We start from the raw sequence: 16863 nt of genomic DNA on the forward strand, positions 1-16863 counted from the left end.
GCCTGCTATGGCAGCCAACCCTCCAAGTAACTGACCGCAAAGGAACCATGATCACCACTGCGGCAGGTGACAAGACGGTGGGTGACTCGCAACATATCTCATTTCAAACGGTACATCCCAGGAAAAGGGGTGCAAGATGTATCAGAAGAAAGCGAGACATCAGAGTTAGGTGGCAAGATTGTCCAACCTGGCTCAGCCAACATGGCCACGAGCCCCACTGGACAAGACTTACTGTGACCGTCGTGGAGAATTCCCCGGAACCCAGCATGACTCATTGAATGCATGTACATCAGTGGGGGGACGGCATGCAAGAGGACAGAAATGCTTCAAATACTTACCGGTAATTGCATTACCCAGAGTCCTCTTCCCTCGCTTCTATTCATTACACACGAGGGATTCCTGGCTCAACAGACACCCATACCACGTGATTCAACATTATAAAAATCCCCCACCCTCCTCCAACTTCCTGTAATACAACATAATCCGAAACCATGCCATGAAGGTAGGCCTGGACTACGAGGGAGGGAGAGAGGGAGGGAGGGAGGGAGGGATGCAATGAATAGAACCTGACCAGCAGACTTGTGTGCCAGAGAAATCACCCAACAACCCACTGCCTCAAGGAATCAGTGGAAGGACACATACCTCAATTCACAGAACCAAAATTCATAAAAAGGGAATCAGAAAGACGAATGGAAGTCCGACATTCCATATAGAGCAAGAGAACCCTCCTGACATCCAAAGAGTTCAGCCGCACCTCAGACTCTGAAGATGGTGACTCACAAAAATGAGGGTAGAATCAATTCCTGGTCCAGATGAAACTGGGAATCAACCATAGAACGAAACGAAAGGACGCATAAATATCCTGTTATCAAAAACCCGACAAAAGGGATGCTTGAAAGACAAAGCACCCAGTTCACTCAAAAAAGTCTTAAAAGACAACAAATGCAAATCCACAGAAACCAGAGTTTCAAATGGGGGAGACATCAAGGCCTCAAACCCAGAGACAGATTCCACGAAGGAAGTGCTGCCAGAGAGAAGGAAGAACATTATGCAGCTCCTTGAAAATGCGCCCAACCAAACCATAGGGATCCGACTGATTGTTCCAAGAACTCCAGAAAGCCTTAATTGCAGCCCATTGAACCGAAGGGAGGCAACCTTCAACCCCAAAGAAGCTCTGTCCTGTAGAAACAGCATCACCTCAAACAAGGTAGAAGATGTATGATCCACACCCCTACCACAACAGCATCTGCTGAAAGAATGCCAGTGCCCTAAATAAGACTTGTTGATAGAGGAGTGCCTACCCGCCTGCAGAGTCGAGGTCAATCCTGCCGGAACCCCCTCATGCAGCAGCCCTAAACGTTCAACCTCCAAGCCGCAAAGCACATCCTGGACAGAACAGCCTGCTGCAATGCAAGGGGCAACAACCATTCCAACTCTGACTTATTCTCCACAAGAAGAGGAAACCATGAAGCCCGGGCCATCAGAACCACAGACGCCACCCAACGTCCAGACCCTGAGAAGGAACTGGCGCAGCAGCCGAAAGGATGGTAATGCATAGAGAAGTCCCTAAGGCCACTGGCAGGAAAGAGCATCCAGAGCCCAAGCCGAACCTTTCTGATTCTGAGAGAAAAACCTAGGCACTTCGGCATTGAGAACACTCTCAAAAAGGTACACCACCTTAACACTCTAGCGCACCGTCGGCTCCACAAACAACTCCTGATGGAGGTAAAAATCCAATGACAAGGGAATGGCTCTGCTGAGAGCGTCCATCAGTGTATTGGAGGCCCCCTGAATATGAATCGCAGTCAGTGCCAACAGAAGGGACTCAGCCCAAAAGAACAACTTCTCCGCTACCAGAACAACAGAAGGGGACCTGGTCCCCCCCTGCCTGTTGACATAAGCCACTGTTGTGATGCTGTCTGCCCAGATCAAAACAACCGAACTCCTCAGCAAAGAAAAGGCCCGCAGAGCCAATCACATAGCGTCCAACTCCCTCCAATTCGAAGACCTACTGCTCTGGGATTGGGACCAGGAATCCCTGGTCCAATGAACCCCCATTCAGGCCCCCCAACCCAACAGGCTGGCATCTGTGGTGACCACTGAGGGGGCAGGAGGGGAGAGAGACACCTCCGCAGCAGATGGTCCCGAACCAGCCACCAACTCAGATCCTTCCTGATCAGAGGGGAAACAGAAATCGCAGAAGAGAGGGGGGAAGTCAATGGGGAGAACTTGTGCCAGAATGTGTGCCATCAGCTTGTGCAAATTAAATCGGACCCAGGGAACCAGAAACACTGTGGCCACCAGATCCTCCTGAACCTGGAGCCAACAAGCAGGCACCTGGAATTGTTGGACAAAATATCCTGAATGTGAAACAGGTCTTTGACAAGGAACCTCTGGCAAGATGACCACCCCAAAATCTGTATGAAATCTTGCCCCAATAAAGAGATGGTCCTGGGATGGAACAAGGCAGGATTTTTCCAGAATGATAAGAAAACTGTGCTCCTTCAAAATGTCCAGAACCACCTTTGAGAGTCAACCTGAAAGAGGGAGCGAGAACCAACCAGTCGTCGAGATAGGGATGAAGAAAAATCCCCAGACTGTGAGCCAAAGCCACCAATGGAGCCAACAGCGTTGTGAAGACCCGGGTGCAGAATTCAGCCTGAATGGCAACATGGCAAACTGAAAGCGGCAGTCCCCTATTGCAAAACGCAGAAACCTCTGATGAACCCAAAACATGGAGGTAAGCATCCTGGGGGTCTTTGGATGTCATAAATTCCCGGACACCTACCAACGGGATTATGGGCTGCAAAGTCACCATCTTGAAATGACAGTCCTGACTGACCCATTCACTCTCTTTAGGTCCAGAACCAGTCTAAAACCCCCGGACACCTTCAGAACCAGAAATAGAATGTAATAACAACCCATGCCCTATATATTCAGGGGGGCAGGAACGATTGCCTTCTTGTCTAGAAGAGCCTGTACCCCATCCAGCAGCGCCTGCATCTTCCCCGGATCACTGGGGAAAGGAGTACGGGTGGTACCCCAGCTGGGAGGCAGCTTGACAAAGTCTATGTGATAGCTGTTCCTGGAAATGTTCAAAGCCCAATTATCCCTCACACCCTGTCTCCAAGCCTCCAGAAACACAATAGTCTCCCTCCCACTGTCATCAAAGCAGTCCTGCAATTGTTGTCAGAACTTCCCCTTGAAGGAATCAGGTTGACCCTTGGTGTCTGCCAGGAGAACGCCTTTTTCAGCAGGAATGTTCGTTGACAGTCCGAAAAGGGTTTGGAGGTCTGATGGGAGGAATGAAAGGAAGAAGAGGAAGAAGGATGATTCCAAAAGCGAAGAGAGTAGGAAGAAGACAAAGCCTTGCATTTGTAGGGAAGAGAATGCATTAGATCCTTGAAAGCTTTGGTAATCAAGCTGTCCAGTTGATTCCCAAACAGCATTTTACCCTCAAACAGAATCTTAAGGAGAGAGGATTTTTCAGAGAGATCTGCCTTCCAGTCTCGCATCCACAGATTCCTCCTCACCAAAATCATGGAACCAGTCGCCATGGCAGAAGATCTCAGGACATCCGAAGATATGCCCGCCAGTAACGTTACATTTTGCTCCATCTAAACTAGCAATTCAGGACAATCTGTCTCCTCATGAATTGCCGTGGCCAACTTCTCAAAATCCGACACCAAGGGCTGCATAAGCCGAATATATACCTGCTTTCAAAGTCAAATTCTCAGCAGAGAAAGCTTTCTTTAGAGCCCCATCAACTTTCTTGTCCGTAGCATTCGCAGAAGAACAATCCTTAGGATTAATTGCAGTACGTCTAATCAGAGTGGCCAACATGGCGTCCACCTTAACAAAGTGAGGAAGGGAGTCCTCTAGCAAATACAAGTTTTTGTAGACAGTGTGGAACTGAAGAGCGTTCCAGGTCATGCCACGCACCAGAGATCAAGTCCTTGATTCGACCATTAAAGGGCATAGCGAAGGTAAGACAAGTAAAAAACAGAAATTAGTGGGGGATTTTTATTACGTTGAATCATATGGTACAGGTGTTTGGGGAGGCAGGAATGCCTCATGTTTGTAATGAAGGAAAGCGAGGGAGGGATGAGGAGGTAATGCTGGTGAGAGGCCATGAGAATTAAAACAAAACTGTTTCCCCTACCTGTGCAGACATCCATTCTGTGGTCAGTAACTAGCCATGCGTAGGGTCCAGTGTCTTCAGGAGGAGGTCTGAAGCTGAAGGGAATTTGAGGCAGCTGGGAATGAATAGTAATTTATCAACTGAACCTTTAGCATGCAGAATGCTAATGCGAACAATATACTTTTACTTCTTTGGAGCAGATAACGATGCAGTTTGAAAGGCCTCCTAACAGTATTTGCTCCATCCGAATCAGATCGGGAATGTGTCTTTCCAACCGAATCGGAATGGTTTCCGACCGACCGATTACGATGCAAATTAGGAATTAAGAATATCCTAATCTGAACCAGACAGCATTCGGAATGGCCGAGCCATATGGAGCAGACTCGTACGTCTGCGATTTTACGAATGACCGATTACGATGCTGGATTCCGACAGCCTTTCAGAAACTTGCTGCCTGACTCAAATCGGTAGTCATAATTTGACTTTGGTGGCCTGTGGCGGGCCCCCTTGCACCCGGAGCCTTTCCAATCTGACTTGCGGGGGGACCCATGGGTCCCCCCTTTCCAGCCATGCACAGTGTGGCAGGCACCAGGGGGTGCCTGCCACAGGGTGCCCGATTTTCCCCATCCACCCCTTTCTTCAATGGAAGTCATTCGGACGGAACATAGGCTCCCATTGAAGTCATCCGGATGCATTGTAATCTGTCGGTCGGACTCTCCCAACCGGAGTTGGTCAGAAACCATTCCCAAACCGATTTGGTCAGAATGATTTCAGAACCGCATCATAATCGGGCCCTTACATCTGGATTTTCACCCACTGGAAGCACTGTGGGACTGCATCTTTGTATTTTTCACTCAATGTTTTTTTTACTGATGTCCACTCCTTCAGCTAGACGTGAGAGGAGTAAGAGCTCTGGGGTGCAGTCCTATCACTCCCATTCGTAACTCTCTCTTTCACAACCATTAGGTCATTTTGTCATCTTTTCCACCAGATCCTACTTCACAGGCAGAATCATGGTCATTGAAGTGGCCAGTCAGTTTTGAAAGGGCTTGAACTCATGCCCCTTGGCACTCAGCCAGTGGGTCAAGAAATGGGTGGACAATGATAAGAGATTGAGTTTTGACCCGCATTTGAAATTGGGTCAGCGGTTCACAGATGTCTTAGAGGTCCTTTGACAATGTGATATTGCATGACTCAGATATGATGTTATTCAGGTATCGAAGTACCGAGATTAAGACATGCTGCTTTCTGTCCATCCCAAAATATGTGAGGATTGGGACAAGGAATGGGATGTCAAGGTAATGTCAGGGTGACTTTAGGTAACATCCGCTGCTCTCGCCAGTGCTTAATACCCCTCCCTCGCGTCTCCCCAGGATGGCACCATCTTCGTTAGGGTTAGCTTGGAATTAGCATCAGAAATTTGCTCAAGGGGAAAGCACATAATGGTCCTTTCTAAAGAGGAAGCAGGCGTCAGATGACTGCAAAGGGGAAATCCAGTGTGAAGCGAGTTTTGGAAATACTACAGCAGACAGCTTCTCTTTGTTAGTTGGGTAATGCCACAAATGCATACTGCTACAAGGGGACGGAGAGACTACCAGCATATTATGCACAGATTATACAAATCACAATAAAGGCACATACAAATGTATGTAAAACTGCTTATCCCACTAGGAAATACCAAATACCCACAGTTAATGAGCGTATTCATTCAGAGGTTCGCTGTATCACAAACCCACGCTGAACTTTAGAAGCATTCGCTAATCTTTAAAATACATAGTATTTAGGGGTTCTCTATAGTTTACTATTGCTGAAATGTTCAGGCTATAATAAATTAACACTGATCGTACGTATGAGTTCCAGTGAATTCGCCCTGCAAGCCGCACAGAGTTCCCTCATTAAATTTATACGTAAGTTTTCGTTTCACCTTAATGATTTCCCCAGTTTGAGAGTAAGTCCTTAAGGCTCGTGCCATTTTCTGGTAAGTCATGGGTTTACGGTTTCCCTTTCGCAACCCCCAGATTTCGGCAAGTTTTTCTTTGTTCTTCGAGGAAAACTGAAAGATTCCATTTGAAGACTGCACCCACCAGATACAGTGCCGCATGTCTGGATCCAGCAGCATTTCAAACAGAAACTTGAAGAGCCTCGGCCGCTTTTTACCTAGGATGAAAAACAGAGGACAATACATCAGAACAAAGTGGCGCTCTTTGATGCACTGAACACAATAATGTTCGAAATCTCCCGAAGTGCAAAAGGAAAAATCAGCGATTAAAACACTTTTTGCCTATTACACTATAATTAGGGCCACTGCAATGATGCAATTTTGCAACCACAGTTTACTGCACAATTATATCACATTTGCCACTTAACCCATCATCTGCTGCATAATCCATAGATTTTAACTAAAAACATTTGCTTCTAGCTCAAACGGACCGAAAATGACAGAGAAACGCAGGACACCGGTTGCCGCAAACTGAAAGGCCAGTCGCAAAGGTTGTCTGGTCATCTTTCTGTCACTTATTGCTGTATTTGGGTGTTATTGGTTAAGTGAGATGAAACATTTGCCCAGACAGTTTGCGGTCAGCTGTGGGTTTTGAGGTATGCAGGAATGGGGCGCTCAATTCCTATAGCGCCCCCTATAGTAGGGAGTGATGGATAAGATTGTATAATGATAGGACGGTGCTGCCAGTATAGAGGAGAACCCTAAAACCTTTACAGACGCCAGGTGAGAGAGGCCTTGGCACCATACAAATATACAACAAGTACTGGGCACACGTATGGTCAATAGTTCTGATGATACAGTAGTCAAAGACAAAAGCGATTGACACCGGTGTCTACCCATGCAGTGCCTTATGTTGGATGCAAGACCTGCCACTTTGTGGCAACATACCAATATGATCATTACGATGATGGACATTATCCTGAAGAACAACTTTTTTATGTTCAACGAAAAGTGGTAGAAACAAACAAAGGGGGTAGCCATGGGCTCAAGATTTTCCCCTTCTTTTGCCAATTTATACATGGGCACATTGGAGACCATATGGATTTGGGGCACCAAAGATGCTGCATGGGTAGACTCGATAGTCTACTGGGGTCGATATATCGACGACTGCCTACTGATCTGGTCCGGCACACACTCTAAACTCAAAGCCTTTTTCAACACCAATGATATGGATATGAGATTTACATGCAACTACAGCACCAACAAAATCACTTTTCTTGACTTAGAAATCTATATATTGGACAGCACCCTACACACGAAACTCTTCCGCAAAGAAACATCATGCAACTCCATTCTCCGAGCTGATAGCTCGCACCCTAAACATCAGATTGACACTACACCCCACGGAGAATTAATCAGAGCACGGAGAAATTGCAGTGATGACATTGAATTCAACAAATGCATAGAAGACATGCGGAACCGGTATCACAAACGTGGCTACAACAATACAGTTATCAACAAAGCAGTCAGAAAAGCCAAACTTCTTGACCGCAAAAGTACTTTACTTCCTTAAAACACACCTATCTTGAACACACCCCAAACCAGGCTGATCATGGACTATAACGACATCAGCTCAGTGGTTTGAAAAAGCATCAATAGACATTGGAATGTACTTCTGGCAGACTAAACCCTGTCTCCTAATATCAGCTCCAAACCACAAATTACGTACAGGCGGGGTAAAACGCTACGAACCAGACTGAGCCCCACTGTCCTTCCTACTACTAATCTGACCACCTGGCTGACTTCACACACCAAGGGGTTCCACAAGTGTGGTTGCTGCGGCGTATGTAAATGGGCCAGGAACAATACTAGACATTTTCAAGGCCACCACAAACAAAGATATGAGATCAACAACAACATAAATTGCAACACCAGGTTTGTGGTTTACATTTTGGAATGTACATGCCACAGTCAATATGTGGGCAGCACAATTAGGCCACTCAAAGACCGCATTAGTGAACATGCCAGAGCCATGCACCAACAAGATCCTAGTTATCCCATGGCCATACATATAGCCAAATGCAAAAGCCAAGCCACACACAAAAAATTGGAATTCTATGGAATAGATGTGGCCAAACCAAACATATGCGGAGGTAACCGGGAACTCAGACTAAGAAGATTGGAAGCAACCTGGATCATGCGTCTCCATACGGTCCAGTACGGCCAAAATATTGATTCTGAACTCCAATACTTTTTAGACCCTTGACTTTGAACTCCTATAACTTGTAGACACTTAAAATCTGCCACATTCATGCTGAAGTCCTCTTTCTGCTGCATACCCTGCTTCATTACGGCCACTCCCATGCCCAAACTCATCACCTCTCTTAAGTAACTTGCTATCTCCATCTCTTAGTATTTTCCACAATGAGTTTGTTTTAAATTGTGTGATTTGTGTTTGCCTACTCGAGCGCTGTTGTGGGAAGAGCAATTTCCCTGACAATGTCACCACCCACGTGATACGGGGCAACGCCCCTTCTAAGTAGCCACGACCCCTCCCGAAGGCTTAAATTACCGCGATGAGTTGCAGCCGGTGTTGACCTGCTAGCTACCCTTGAGGCGGAAGCCGGGGGTGTTGCTCCTCAACTTTTAAATTGTTTGCCATTTTGCACAGCTTATTGTTGATTTTAAAAACGCTAATTGTGTGATTTGTGTTTGCCTACTCGAGCGCTGTTGTGGGAAGAGCAATTTCCCTGACAACGTCACCACCCACGTGATATGGGGCCACGCCCCTTCTAAGTAGCCACGCCCCCTCCTCCACCTTATTACCATGCACACTCCTCGGAAGCGCAGCGGACGAGCGCAGCGGGCACACCATCGGCACGCCGAAGACACGCCAAAGACTAGCCCGTCTGTGCCCGTCCGTGCCAGGACGGGGCACGGGGCAGAGGCTTATGCTCCCCCCTCTCTAAATAGGCTGGTAAGATCTCCGTCGGAATTGAAAGCGCTACGCCCTACCTCTAACATTAGGTGCACTGCACTTAATCTTCATAAAACAGGAGTACACTCCTGCGCTAACTGCAAACTGACCACTACCCTCTGTCAACCCTACCCCGACACCTCCCAAAGGCACAGAAAACGCAAACTACCTCATAACAGTGAGCCTCAAAAATATGTGTTTTACAGTACCAACTGCCACTCATTACCGAAACACAAACATGACATTTTTAACCTTTTATTAGAAAACAATCCTAGCGTCCTCTTTTTAACAGAGACATGGCTACATGACAGCGCCGGACCGGACGTTGCTACTGCCCTCCCTGACAACTACGCCATTACCAGGATAGATAGGAACAAACAGCTAGGTGGTGGAATCGCAATCATCTTCAATAGAGACCTGAAATGCACTTTAGAACCAGTAGCTATCCCATATTGTGAAGCGGGCCTTTTCAAAATCTCCCTGAACCCCAATTTCACGATGTCAGGCCTATTGATATACCGCCCCCCCGGAAACTCCTCCGAATGGGCATCAAATTTAGCAAATCATATCACCCCATACTACATTACCTTAAGTAATTTTTCTCTGCTGGGCGATTTTAATTTACACTTAGAGGATCCCTCCATCCCTTCTTGTTCAAACTTACTAGACGATCTGAAGGCCCTAAATCTGTCCTTGATCAACTCTGGACCTACACATATTGCCGGCCACCTGCTGGACCCTATAGTTTCCAACATCAAAGAGCTAAAATGTCTCGACACTACGCCCATATGTTGGTCTGACCATCACCTAATAAGATTCAGCATAATTCTCCCATCTACCCCCATTCTGCAATATGACTTTCCTGACATATCCAGAAAAAATTGGAAGTTAGTGGACCTGGAAATACTCAACTCGGTACTCCAAGACAACCCTCCGAGTAACAGTCAAAACATGGACAGCCTAGCGGTTGCCGCACACAATTGGCTCAGCGAGGCCGCAAACAAATGTTTGCACTCTTCTCGCATTAAAGGTAGCAGACACCGCCACCCGGCTCCATGGTTTAATGACATCTTAAAAACCGAAAAATCCAAATGTAAAGCGCTTGAGCGTAAATGGCGAAAAAACTACGCCCCTGACGCAAAAAGAACCTATCATGAAGCCAGGAATCTATACCACACGGCCTGCGCAAAAGCACGAGCTGTATTCGTCTCTAATACTATCATGGAAGCTACTAATATGCCGAAAACATTGTTCAATAAAGTCAAAGAACTGGCCGGCGCTCATACTACAGCTGCAGCGCCCCCATTAAACACTCAACAATGCCAGGCTCTAGCATGCTTTTTCACGGAAAAGATTGAGAAAATCATCCTAGACATCAATGCCAATAATAAAGAACCACCCCCTTCCTCTGACTCAGAATATACTCCCTCCTGTGACAATATACTGGAATCCTGGCCTGCCATTTCAGTAGACAAACTGAAAACGATTCTTAAGAACATCAAGTCCGGCTCCCCCAGGGACCCCATACCGATCAAAATCATTAAACAACTGGACGATCGCTCCTTGGAAATCATTGCAAACCTTCTGAATTCCTCATTTGATCTTTCCACTGTCCCAGCCCTATGGAAACATGCCATGGTAACGCCACTCCTAAAAAAAACCACAGCAAACCCGGAAATTCCAGCCAACTATAGACCAATATCCCTGCTCCCTGCCTTCTCCAAATGTCTGGAGAGACACGTGCACTCGGTCCTATCCATGTTTGCAGAAGAAAACTCACTTCTGCACCCCTCTCAGTCGGGTTTCCGGGCCGGCTTCTCCACAGAAACCGCCCTTCTCGGAGTTACAGAACACATCCGAAAACTCCTTGACCATGGTCAGACGGTTGCGCTCGTGCTTTTAGATCTGAGCGCGGCCTTTGACACCATATCCCACGACACTCATCAAGGAATTGTTTAAAAAAGGTGTCCGCGGGAAAGCCCTTGAATGGATCCGTTCCTTCCTGGCGGAACAAACTTTCCAAATTACATCCTCATGGGCCTGCTCTGATACCCTTTCTGCACCTCATGGAGTGCCACAGGGATCTATACTTAGTCCACTATTTTTTTTTTTTTTTTTTAATTTTTAAAACCTTTATTATAGTAAAGCACACAGCTATTCAGCCTAACATCCAGGAGGCAAGGCAGCATGGTATCAGAAGAAGTAGTGTGCAAAGCGATTCATATCAGGACAATGCAGGTTGTTTTTTATTTTATATACAAGCAGGAACCTAAACAGAGGCGCCCGAGGGCGCAGAAGAAAGGCAATGGAAAGGAGAAATGCCTATGAGTCAGTAGGAGGCGTCAGAGGCCAGGTAAGATTTAGAAAAGAACGTAAGTACGATGTAGGAAAAGGGGGGGGAAGAAGGAACAGGAGAATTACAACATGAGTAGCATAGCTGGTGTCATCGGCTACGGTGACAGGTGGTCATCACGGGGAATCGGCTCTGGTGGCAGGCACAAGTCACCTCTGTAAGCATTCCATGCACTCCACACCGTATTCCATGTCTGAGGCCGCCCCCTGGCAGTGTACACAGTCTTCTCACGCAGCATACACCAATCTATGTTGGCCTTCCATTGCACCACCAGGGGGGCCGCGTTGGATCCCCATTTCTGCGCTATATCCCTCTTAGCAACCATGTTGCCCAGTGTAGCCCAGCGAGTCTGCGCCGTGTTGTAGTCATTCGGCTCCCAAACATTGAGGAGGCACCTACGCGCCTCTGCAGCCAGCTCAACTCCAGTCACCTCCCTCATCACTCGATGTACTCTCTCCCAATAAGGGGCAATAACGGGGCACTCCCATAATATATGCATAAAAGTAGCAAGGGCTCCGCAGCCACGACGACAAAAGCCATCAGGCGAGAAGCCCATACGCACAAGCCGGGGGCCGGTAACATACACCCGGTGGAGGATTTTAAACTGCACCAGCCGCAGACGCGAGGAGATGGCGACCTCCTTAGGGGAGGACACAGCACACTGCCAGTCTTCATCGTCCAGTTCCAGGCCATCGGCCACCCACTGTTCCCGCAAGCGCTGGAGGAGGTCGATTCTAACATTAATCAGCTTCTTGTAGGACAGAGAGATGGCGCTATCTGGCATATGCCCGTCCAGAACCCTGTCCTCCAAGGGGGAGCTCTCGGGGATTTCGCCCTCCTCCAGTCTAGCGGCAGTTATTGCGTGCTTAAGTTGGGCATAACGGAAAAACTCCGTTCCACTCAGTCGGTATTCTGCCTGTAGTTGCGGAAAAGTCTTGACTTCCCCCCTGGCCAGCATGTCCTCCACCCTCGAAATACCTATGAGGTCCCATTTGTCGAAACCCTTGGTATGCCAGAGCTTGCCCAAGATATCTGAATCATATAGAGGGGTGAATTTCGTCAGTCTGCCCTGCCAGCCCTGTATCTTATTGATCGTTCGCCACGTGTGGACCGCCGCCTTGGTCGGGCCTGTGAGGCGCCGATCGAAGGATCGAGAATAGAGGGCGCGGTAGTAATTGCCTCCTTGCAAGAGCCATCTATCCATAGCATAGCCCGGGCTGTCCACAGGACCGTAAAGGCCATGGTTAATAGCGGTAAGTTGAGAGGACTAGTATTACCTCCGCACATCTGGTAACGCAATGCCCCCATCATACCACGGCATCGTAAGCTTCTGGACAGCGACACGGGGCCGACCATCCCAAAGCAGGGCACGCTGCAGGCTCTCAACCTCCCTAAAATAACGGGCCGGAACAAGGTCCTGAGTATTCTGCAAGGCATATAAGAACCTGGGCAGGGACATCATTTTAAATAATGCCGCCCGGCCCAGGAGAGAGAGAGAGGGAGCTTGCGCCAACTCTCCACATCCCTCCGCAAACGGTGGAGCGGCGGGAGTAAGTTGTGGTCATACCTCGCCTTAGGATTATTCGATATATAGATCCCTAGGTACTTGAAGCCTTGCCCGGCCAGTGGTATATTGCAACCTCTGGGGAGGCGCAGCGTGTCACCCTTGAGGATGTAAAGGGAGGATTTGGCCCAATTAATAATCAGGCCAGAATAGCGCCCAAACAACCTGAGCACGTCACACGCCACAATAAGCGACTTACAGGGGGAGGTGAGGTAAAGCAGGATGTCGTCCGCATACAGGGAGACCCTGTCCTCGAAGCCCGGGGACCAGGAGATCCCATGCAAGTCAGGGTGGGAGCGCAGCATAGCCGCGAGTGGCTCCAGGGCCAACGCAAACAGGAGCGGAGACAAGGGGCAACCCTGTCTGGTGCCGCGGTGGAGCGCAAAAGGAGCAGACATGCGGCCGTTAACCGTGACAGCAGCCAGGGGGCAAGCGTAAAGAAGTTGCACCCAGCCCAGGGAGCCAGGTCCAAACCCAACCTTTGTCAGTACCGCCCATAAGTAGCTCCACTCTAGGGAATCGAAGGCCATCGTGGCATCGAGGGAGGCAAGTACCGCCGGTTCCGTAAGGGCGTGAGCTCTGGCCATGACCCCGTGCAGGCGTCTCAGGTTGAGGGCAGTGTTGCGGCGGGGAATAAAACCGGATTGGTCGGGTGTACCAAGTCGCTGATAACCCCGACCAGCCGATTAGCCAGTAGTTTAGCCAGGATCTTGGGCTCCGCGTTGAGGAGAGAGATGGGGCGGTAGGATCTACAAACATACCGCGGTTTGCCTTCCTTATGGATGACCACTATGGTGGCCAGCCGCTGGTCCAAGGGAAGGACACCCTCCTCACGGGCACGGAGGAACATGCCCCTCAAATAAGGAGAGATCACATCCGGCCGGATCTTGTACAATTCAACCGGTATGCCATTGGGGCCGGTAGCTTTACCCGCACGCAGGGCGCGGATCGCCAAGGCAATCTCGTCCGCGGTGATATCCCGGTCCATATCGACACTATCCTCTTCCGAAAGACAAGGGAGGTCAATCGCCGAGAGGAACTCAGCTGAATCGGCTTCGGAACGATCCGAGCCGGATGTATAAACACCCCGAAAATAGTCCGCAAAAGACTCGGCAATGGCACTCGGATCTGTGACCACCACTCCGTCCTCGCCCAGGATTTCCGGGACCACCCGGCTTGCCGTCTCCCGCCTGTCCAACCAGGCCATCAGTTTACCGGCCTTATCACCGACATCATAAATGCGGCCCTGCTGCTCCTTGGCCAAAACCAGGGCAGCATTCGTAGCGAGATCATGATACTCCGACTGTTTCAGGGAGAGTTCGTGTAGGAGAGAAGGGTCAGGCTCAGGCCCCAAACGGGACTCGAGATCCAAGACTTCTTCTTCCACATGCAGCAGGTCGGCATCACAAGCTCGCTTAGCTTCTGCAATGAGAGCTAGGGCTTCACCCCGCAACACAGTCTTAAATGCCTCCCACAGGGTGACCGCAGAGCCAACGGAGCCCACATTTTCAGCGAAATATAGGTCGATGGCCTTAGCCAGGAGTGCTCGCGTTTTATGGTTGCGGAAATACCAAGGATTCACCGCTGCCGGACGGCTGGACAGGACGACACCGAAATCGAAGGAGACCCACAACGGCGAGTGATCGGAGACGCCCCTTGCCAGAAAACGGGCCTCGGAGATGGCAGGCGACTGCGCCGCCAGGGTGAGAACATAATCTATGCGGGACAGGCTCCCATGGGCACCGGAAAGAAATGAAAACTGGCGGAGCGCAGGATGCAGTAGCCGCCAACAATCCACCAAACCCATAGAGTCAAGGAAGGTCGGCAGCCACATTTGGGAGCCCAGTAGGTCCCTCGGTGGCTGGCGATCAAGGGTGCCAGAGCAGACTGAGTTGAAATCGCCCCCTAGGATCAATAAGCCCGAAGGCAGGGACAAGATGGCGCTACCAAGGTCCTGGAAGGTGCTAGATTGGAGGCCTGGGGGGACATAAACCGAAAGCAGCGCCAAGGAACGCCCCTCCCATCTTCCCGCCACATCCGCGTAGCGTCCTCTGTCATCAAGTAGTGTGACGTCTATTTCAAGAGGAAGGGACGCACGCACAAGGATGCCCGCCCCCCGGGAACCCGAGGAGAACCCAGAGTGGGCAACCATTTTGTAACCCTTACGATTTAGGGCCCTACAGGAGTTTCCCACCAAGTGCGTCTCTTGCAAAAGCGCAACATCAGGCATGTGCCTCTTTATCAGTTGAATTACCACCCCTCTCTTAACTCGGTCCCCTAGTCCATTGACATTCCAGCTAAGCACTTTCAATTTCCTACCCCCCATCATCCAACAACCCGCCCCACCCGACTCCAACCAACTCAATCATCAATTGCACAGTAAAACACACAGTCCATTGCCTCAAGAAAGAGAAAGAGATAGAACAAACAAACAATAAAACTTGCATAATTGCACCCCCCACCCTGCACCCCTGCATATGACTAAAAAGCCCCCCCCAACCAGCAGTGTGCCTTCCGCCCCATAACTACTCTACAAGAAGACACCCAGAGGAGTGAGGAATCTCCGCGAACACCCCCGCCACCCTCCATGTACTGACAGGAAAGGTGATACGGCATCTTAAAGCTACATTAGATAGTCAACTGAGGCAAATAGTACAGACGAGGAATCACCCACTATAGAGCCAAGTCTCATAGGTCCGGGCCGCCAGCAGCGCCACCTTCATGGTCCTCCTGTGCGTCTCGGCGCGTCGATAAAGTGTCCAGCCAGTCACTTACATTTTCAGCAAAGTCAAAGAAAAGGGCACGACCCTCGTGCTCGATCCGGAGCTTGGCAGGGAACATCATGGAATACTTGAATCCCAGGTCCCGCAGTCTTCGCTTCACCCCTGCGTAGCTCTGGCGCTGTCGCTGAACCGTCCTGGTGAAGTCCGGATAGAAATGGACATCGGCATTCTGGAATTTAAGCGGTCCATGTCGTCTGGAAGCGTGCAGGACCGCGTCTCTGTCACGGAAGTTGAGCAGCCGGGCTACAATGGGTCTGGGTGCCACGCCCGACTTCGGCGGGCCACCCGGCACTCGGTGGGCTCGCTCCACCGAGAAAAAGTTGCTGAGGCCAGGCGGCGCCAGATGAGTCTTGATCAGGTCTTCCACGAGGAGGTCCGTCGCCGCCTCCTCCGAACCCTCCGGTACCCCGACTATGCGGACGTTCTGCCGCCTGGCACGGCTCTCAAAGTCATCCAGCCGCCTTGCAAATTGCTCCGCTGTCCTCTGCAGGTTCCGGACTTCAGTTTGTAAGTCCGAGACGTCTCCCGTCAGACTGGACGTCTTGATGTCCAAATTCTTGACTCGATCAATAGTTTTACCCAAGTCGGCTCTAATGAGAGTCAGAACAACAGCCATGCCATCCACCTTATGCGTAAGGACTTCATGCTGTTGCTGCATATCCGCCCGGAAACTTGTAATGGCCCCCAAAATGTCACTCAATGTGGGCTCCGAACCGTCCGGCGAGCCCGAGTGCGGGGTGTTCTTGGCAGAGGGCCCAGTAACAGGCGGCGTCTTTGGTTGGGTATAGCGCTCAATCCTGTTCTGTTGCTGCTGCGATTTGCCGCAAACGCCTCTGTTCTATGTCTTATCGGGGTCCCCCTTGCCCGCCATATTAGGTCCAAGAGAACAAAGGGCTATGCCAGGAAAGTCCGAGCCCAGGGAGCCGGAGATTTGTCCGGGACAGACCGTAGAATGCCGTCACAGGGTCGCTCCGCTGTCCAGTACACCTCGCCGCTGGTGAAGGCAGGCAGGCACTCCGCAGATCGGCAGTGCGTAGTGGCGGAGTCCGGAGAGACAATGGCACTGGACTGGCACGGAGACCCACTCGACGTAGCTCAGCGTAGGA

General features: G+C 49.8%; 1 protein-coding gene across 1 annotated transcript in view; it reads right to left on the reverse strand.

Annotated features, from left to right (window-relative positions):
* Positions 1-3380: 3380 nt before the first annotated feature.
* The window catches only part of LOC147712398 (transcription factor Spi-C-like), an 81746-nt gene continuing 68263 nt past the window's right edge, over positions 3381-16863 (reverse strand). The window contains exon 5 of the mRNA XM_086923087.1: positions 3381-6298. Coding sequence (XP_086779213.1) covers positions 5973-6298 — 326 coding nt within the window. The 3' untranslated portion in view covers positions 3381-5972. The remainder of the gene's footprint in view (positions 6299-16863) is intronic.

Source organism: Lissotriton vulgaris, chromosome 5 (genome assembly GCF_964263255.1).
Source record: "Lissotriton vulgaris chromosome 5, aLisVul1.2, whole genome shotgun sequence".
Classification (NCBI taxonomy): domain Eukaryota; kingdom Metazoa; phylum Chordata; class Amphibia; order Caudata; family Salamandridae; genus Lissotriton; species Lissotriton vulgaris.